At 39.0% G+C, this 7500-nt stretch overlaps 2 protein-coding genes across 2 annotated transcripts in view; one reads left to right on the plus strand and one right to left on the minus strand.

Annotated features, from left to right (window-relative positions):
• The window catches only part of LOC108274826 (oxysterol-binding protein-related protein 10), a 9033-nt gene extending 8613 nt beyond the window's left edge, over window positions 1–420 (plus strand). Inside the window, exon 5 of the mRNA XM_017485244.3 lies at window positions 1–420. This exon is cut by the window's left edge and continues 278 nt beyond it. Coding sequence (XP_017340733.1) covers window positions 1–22 — 22 coding nt within the window. The 3' untranslated portion in view covers window positions 23–420.
• A 2426-nt stretch (window positions 421–2846) lies between these two features.
• Window positions 2847–7500, minus strand: part of LOC108274852 (uncharacterized) — a 6734-nt gene continuing 2080 nt past the window's right edge. Inside the window, exons 2-3 of the mRNA XM_017485286.2 lie at window positions 4788–5275; window positions 2847–3630 (exon numbers count right to left, since the gene is read on the minus strand). Coding sequence (XP_017340775.1) covers window positions 3367–3630; window positions 4788–5267 — 744 coding nt within the window. The 5' untranslated portion in view covers window positions 5268–5275 and the 3' untranslated portion in view covers window positions 2847–3366. The remainder of the gene's footprint in view (window positions 3631–4787; window positions 5276–7500) is intronic.

The raw sequence follows: 7500 nt of genomic DNA on the forward strand, positions 1-7500 counted from the left end.
AGACCAAACCAACACATGCTGAACTGAATCCATCTGTCTTACCTTTTTGTTTTTTTGTTTTTTACTTGTGTGAAAGGGCTAAATCTCTCCCAGCATTTGTGACGTGTGTGTGTGTGTGACATGTGACTTGTGTGTGATGCGTGTATGAGAATTAAACTAGAGCACTTTTCTTCCTATGCTGGAGTAACCAAAGCATGCCACACGGTGCCTGAGCGAGCTCCTTCACCAACACCACCAACCATGTCGAATGCATTTCCTCTTGTCTGATGTCCTGTAGGGCGTTTTCACACCTGTTTGACCGTCTGTCGAATCTGAATCAAAGCGTAAACCGAATCTTTTGTTTCTTTTGCTATTTGTTTTCACACTGCACATAATTAAAATGAACAAAAAAGCTCAATAAAAACCACGAGTGGAGTACGACCAGTGCCGTTTTGTGCCACATGTGAACTTGACTGGCTGCTCTAGCCTTCTGTTTGGCGTACGTGGCATGTTAAGGTGAGTTAAATTTGAATATTATTTACACTACAGTGCCTTGCTCTCGTGAGCTTTTCCATTTTTTGTAGTGTTACAACCTGTAAAAGAAATGGACCGAATTGGGATCTTTCCCATTTGATTTACAAATTGTATATATTGTGTATTATTACAGGCATTTTTGCATTTATTTACATTTCCCTCATTTGTCTGATGTCTTTATCCAAAGCGACTTACAACTGAGACGATATTCAACTGAGCAGCTGAGGGTTAAGTGTCATCTGCACATGGGTCCAACAGCTGGGATTTAAACTCATCATTCCATTGGGTTTCCAATCAGTAGCCCAATGCCCAAAGTGTTCCTGTTGCATAAGTAGAGATAAGTTTAGAGATTTAAAGTACCAATGGCTGCAAGGATGGCAACTAAAAATATATATTTTCCACAGTTTAATAACTTGCTGTTTGTCTCTATAGCCTGTTGGCAAAACCTTGGCTCAGTCAACACTACATGAGGTTTAGGCAAGTTCAAGGTTTTTAATGGTACCTTTTAAATAACACTAGTTATCTAAACTTTTTTTTTATACTGCAAAAGATGCAAGAGCATATATATATATATATATATATATATATATATATATTCATATATATATATATATATATATATATATATATATATATATATATTTATTTCAGACAATTCTTTTCTGATATCATTTTATAAAAATGTTTTTCATAGTAAGTATTTTTGTAAAGGAAGCCAGGATGTTAGACATGTACAAAATTGTATGACTTCAAGGAGTCAAATTAAATGATCAACTGATCATCAAATAATTTGTATTTGAAAAGGCACTCTTTAGATACAGTGTCCTACAAAGATATACAGGTTAAAAAGTCTTATTTAAGAGGCCTTACGAAGAATACACGTTCATGCTGATTCGCATGCACTTGTCTTTCCTGTCACATGGGGTTTTTTATCTTTAAGAAAATTTATTTACGGAATACCACTTCAAGATGATGCCAACGTTAATGGGTTATACAGCGTGTCCCAAAAGTCTCCATGCATAGGAGAAATTGATACTTTTCAGCAAAATGTCTTCCAAAATTTTTCATACTTAGTTTATAATATTTTTTTTTTTTCAGTCACTTTGACAAAAGAACATCTTGAAATCGTTCTCGTGGCTGGATCGGGAAACTGTCGCAAGGATGCGATGGACTTTCGCAGGAAACATTGCGAGCGCATCACACACAACACTCGCCAAACTTACTAACGAATTCAGAAAGACGAAGCATTGAAAATGTTAACAGAAGAGGGCGCTATGAGAGGAGCACAGCAAGGTGTAGAAAAGAGACTAAGGAGAATGTCCAGCTCTTCACTGAGGTTTCCTAGAGAGCCAGGTGGGTAATAGATAACAATAATGTGAAGAAAAATGGGAGGGGTAACGGTAACCACAGAATTCCACAGAAGCATAAGATGTTGAGATGAGACCGTGGGTGCAGATACTCCTCATGTTCTGGTATGTCACGATGGGAGCTTGGTGATAATGTCCTCCACCCAGTGGGCCAACTGCTACATAGGTAAAGGAGGCCATTGTGTCTTTCCTCTGTGGCAGATAAACAGCTGGTCTGAGGATTGGATGGCTCCCATGAAGTCTAATTTGTACTATAGGACATGGTAATGAATGTTTGCCAGGCTCACTCTCATATCCTGCATTCAATCATGTGTAAACATGACCTGGCTGAATTATTTGTAACGTGGGAAGAATCCGTGTTAGAGGAGGAAATGTGCACAGTAGATGAGGCCAGTCGTGGCCAGAGGGGTCCGTTAACGACACAAAAATCGCTCATCCATGCTAATGGAATGTGGCTGCAGTATTGATAGATGACTAGACAGTGAGGAAATGTGAGATATTCAAAGGAGACAATGCTGAGGGACAAACCGAGCAATGGAGAACGCTGAGATATACACACCACTTACTGAATGAAGAAGAAACTAACTCTAAGCTAGCTTAGTATCTTCAGAGATTCAGAAATGTTCATCACAAATGACCTCTCGGTGTGTGCTGTGGTTTTCCAATATGGCGAGAGCTGCTTCCCATGAGTGGGTTTGTTTTGATTATTATTATTTTTGATTTTGTTTATTATTTTATTTAACTGATTTGCGTTCCAAGTTTTCCTAAAGGTGCTCGTCGTTCTCATTTTTGGTTTCGCGTTTCTTGTTTTTCGCTATCCTGGTTCTTTTGCAGTTCTAACCCTTGTTTTACATTGTGTATTATTGTCACATTCTTTCATTAAAATTCCTTCATTTATTTGGTGTTTTGAAATCCCTAATATCACTAATGTAGAACTTTAAAAGATTTCATTCAATGAAGACAAAATAGTTTATGAACTTCTTTTAATGAAGATGATGAATGCAGATACAAGTGGAGAAAAAAAAATGGAGATTCATGTTGCAGATCTTTTGATGACAATATTTTGAAACAGGAAATGTACATTGACCAACGTTCACTGATTCATAATGAGACTGGTTTAGAAAGTCTGGTGATGAAACTCATCCAAAATCTAAGAGTTAACTGATTAAGACATCACTGGCATAAAAATATTTTCATATGAGTAAGTTATAGGAAATACATGAATCTTAATCAGAAATGATTCATTTTAAAAATATAATTGTTATAAAAATGCAAATACGTTTAAAGAAAATAAGCCGAATGAATTAAAAGTAAAACAAGATAGCATTGCCATTAAAATGTTCATTTGATTTGATCTTGTTCCACGTGCTATATTCAATAAATTCAGTAGATAAAAGTGTTGAATTAGCCAAACTTATCCAAACTAGAAAAACACACACAACTTGTTCTGCCATTTCTGAGTAATGTTATCAAATCATAATCTATTTTACCACAGAGGTAAGTCCTTGGCAGCATTCAGCTTTGCTGCTAGGTCAATAACATCTCCCTCTTTTACCGGAAAGCTCTGCAGCTCTACAACATGGTCTACATTTTTCATAATGAACGCGATGAGATCGGTGAAGGCCTTGATGTACACATCGGTCACATCCATGAATTTTCTCATGACATCTGCGCTTGGACATTTAAACTGAGTTTTCCCATCAACCTTTTCTTGGAGGGATTCAGCGATGGTTTCGGCTTTTTCGGATGCCTGAAAATACAGTTACAAAACTATTTAGCAAAAAAACATGACATTATAGCAGAGCAACAATACGTATCTACACAAAATAGCTCATAATACTGAATTGAGGTTAAAAACAAAGCAACTCTTGAACAAAATTCTGGAATCAGGGTTTGATTATTTAAAAAAAATATCTGAAACTATCCGAAATGGAAAGAATATGGCACAACCATGATAACTCTGAAGGAGCTGGAGAGATCCACAGCTCAGGTGGGAGAAGTTGATCACAGTCTGGACAATCCACCGAACTGGGCTTTATAAAAGATTGGAGAACTGTATGAAATCCTGCGTTGGAGTCTTAGCAATCTTGTGGAAAAAATGGTTCTTTGGTCTGAAGTGAAGCCTAGTGGTGGTAGCATTATGATGAAGGGACTGGGAAACAGGTCAGGGTTGAGGGTGAGATGGCTGGAGAGAAATACAGGACAATCCTAGAAGAAAATCTGTTCCTATCTGTCTGAGACTTGAGACTGGGGCAGAGCTTCACCTTCCAATAGAACAATGACCATAAGCACACTGGCCATAGCTACACCTGAGAGGTTTAGGAACAAGAACCTAAATGTGTTAGAATGGCCCAGTCAAAGTCCAGATTGAGAATCTGTGACATGACTTGAAAATTGCTATTCACCCTTGACCATTGCCTCTATCTAATCTGACAGAGCTAATTTGACATTTTTGCCAAAATGAATAAAAATTTCAGCAATCAGATATGAAAAGCAGATAGAGACATATTCCAGAAGACCTGCAGCTGTAATTGCAACCAAACATTTTCTGCTGCTGCAATTTTTGATGTTAGACATATTGTGTCAACTAGTAAATATCCCAAATAATTTCAGTTCCAGGTTGTAACACTTCAATATGTGTACAAGTTCAAGAGACTGTATTCAGGAGTGACATTTTCATCTGTCTAGGTGTATTATTTAGCCAACATCAAACGAGCAAGTGTGCTATTGTACTGAATATCAGTGCTCTCAGAACGCCGCTCGTCCAATCAGGTTACTGGACTGTAACTAACTGTTGTGTAATACACTGTCGTAAGTGATGAAATGTATGGATGCACAGAGCCGATACTGAGGATCAGGAATGATATTCGCCTGAAATGATAGACTGGATCAGATTTCACACCTTACCTCAACTAATGGTTTAATGTATTTTGTCAGAATGGCTTCCAAAGACACTTCATATCCATCCAGAGTGATGGTATCGTCCTTGTGGACCTCCATCCATTCCAGTACCTTCTTGTTTATGGTGGCTTCAGTGTTGATCACGTCACTCAAGGCCTTTATTACATTACGCATGCGTGTCTTGGTTTCTTTTTGGTCATGTTGTGGAAGCAGCTTGTTTAAAGCAACATTTACCCCCCACAGGATGGCGCCAACCGCTACAGTTTCAGCAGTAAACTTGGCCACTTTAGCTACACAATTTCCGATGGACTTAAGGAACTCTTGGAGTTTATTCTGAGTTGTAGAAAGCTCTTCAATCGCCGTGCGGGTTTCGGCTATTACTTCTTCAATTTCCTCTCGTGCTTCTCCTGATAGTCCCTCAGATGCTTCTTCCGCTTCTTCTATCCCATCTTCAACCGCTTTAATAATCTCTTCAAATTCTGCCATTCTGCAACCTAAAAAGAACAAATATAAACCACTCTTTGTGAACAGGACAAACAAATCCATCTATATTACACATTTTGTATCAAAATATTTGAGACAAAAATGCTCACGTTTTTTTTTTTTTAGAAACAATTGTAGCAGCTTTGTCTGGAATGTTTTCTTTTGATCTTTGCCATAAAAGTTATATATTTTTAACTGTTTTAGCGTCTCTTGCTGTCTCTCATGTTGACAGGATGAAGTAGGACATATATAGCAATTCAATTCAGTTTTATTTCTATAGCGCTTTTAACAGTAGACGTTGTCTCAAAGCAGCTTTACAGAAACATATAAACACAGGGTAGAGATTTTAAGTGTGTGGATTTATCCCTATTGAGCAGCCGGTGGTGAAGGTGGTGAGGAAAAACTCCCTGAGATGATATGAGGAAGAAACCTTGAGAGGAACCGGACTCAGAAGGGAACCCGTCCTCATCTGTGGAACAACGGATAGTGTGAGAGTAAAGGGAAAAGTAAAGAAAAGTGTCACGTCACCTTCTGGCGTAACCGGAAACTTCAAATCCCAGAATTCAGAGGCAAGAGATTACACGTCCGCATGCTGTCTGTCACTTAACTCGAAAGTGGGAAGTTAAAACTTGGAAATATAACATTTCTGATCTCTGTGTGCTCAAGCTACAAAGTGGGAAGAAGACCATGAGAGCCTCCATGTTCAGCTTTTGTTAACAATGATCTAGCCAGCTCTGTGTGCTGAGTGATGTATACTGACCTCAGAACAGTGGGCAGTGTAGTCAGTGTTATAGGTTAACAGGTGAACATGTCTGTATGCTGACTGATGTACAGTAATTAAGTGTATGTACAGTATAACACATTTGAAGTGCTCCTGTGTTCACTGCTGATGCTGTGTTGATTTGACATCACTTGCTGAACTTGGGGTTGAGGAGTCTGTCCTGAGTTTTCGAGATGAGGAGTTGTTTTCTTTGTTTTTTCACAGTCTGAGGTTGGAAATTCAGACTTATGTGGAGTTATACTCGAAATAGACTGGACTCTCAAACATTCAATGCGAAGTCTCTCTTCTAGTTTGCCTAGGAATGATCCCACGCCTTTGTTCTGTGGTAATATCTTGTGTATTGACTCTGGGTTTGTTTATTGACCTGTTTGCCGATCTCCTGACATGTTTGCACGTTGTTTACAAGTGTGAAAATGTCCTATGGATTGTTTACCTTTAATAAAATCCTGCATTTGTATCCAAAAACATTCACAAAAATACTCTGCTCTCATGGATATCAAACAATTTGCAAACAAAACAGGTTTATAAAAACTAAATCTTTGTTAAATATGTGCAGCAATTATTGGCACCCTTTTAGTCAATACTTTGTGCTACATCACTTTGCCAAGATAACAGCTCTGAGTCTTCTCCTATAACGCCTGATGAGGTTGGAGAATACATGGCGAGGGATCTGAGAGCGTTCCTCCAGACAGAATCTCTCCAGATCCTTCACATTTCAGGTCCACACTGGTGGACTCTCCTCTTCAGTTCACCCCACAGGTTCTCTATGGGGTTCAGGTCAGGGGACTGGGATGGTCAGGGCAGGATCTTGATTTTGTGGTCAGTGAACCATTTCTGTGTTGATGTTGATGATGTTTTGGATCATCGTCCTGCTGGAAGATCCAACCACGGCCCATTTGAATCTTTCTGTCAGAGGCAGTCAGGTTTTATTTAATATCTGTTGATATTTGATGGAGTCCATGATGCCATGTGTCCTAACAAAATGTCCAGGTCCTCTGGCAGAGAAACATCCCCAAAACATTAAAGAGCCACCACCATATTTAACCGTGGGCATGAGGTACTTTTCCATATGGCTACCTCTCTGTGTGCTCCAAAACCACCTCTGTGTTTATTACCAAAAAGCTCTATTCTGGTTTCATCTGACCGTAGAACCCGGTCCCATTTGAAGTTCCAGTAGTGTCGGCACACTGAAGACGCTCGAGTGTGTTTTTGGATGAGAGTAGAGGCTTTTTTCCCGAAACCCTTCCAAACAGCTTGTGGTGATGTCGGTGACTTCAGATTGTAGTTTTGGAGACTTTCTGACCCCAAGACACGACTAACTTCTGCAGTTCTCCAGCTGTGATCCTTGGAGATTTTTGGCCACTCGAACCGTCTTCTTCAGTGCGTTGAGACGATATAGACACACATCCAATTCCAGGTCCATTCATAACATTTCCAGTTGACTGGAACTTCTTA

The sequence above is a fragment of the Ictalurus punctatus genome, chromosome 14 (genome assembly GCF_001660625.3).
Source record: "Ictalurus punctatus breed USDA103 chromosome 14, Coco_2.0, whole genome shotgun sequence".
Lineage (NCBI taxonomy): Eukaryota > Metazoa > Chordata > Actinopteri > Siluriformes > Ictaluridae > Ictalurus > Ictalurus punctatus.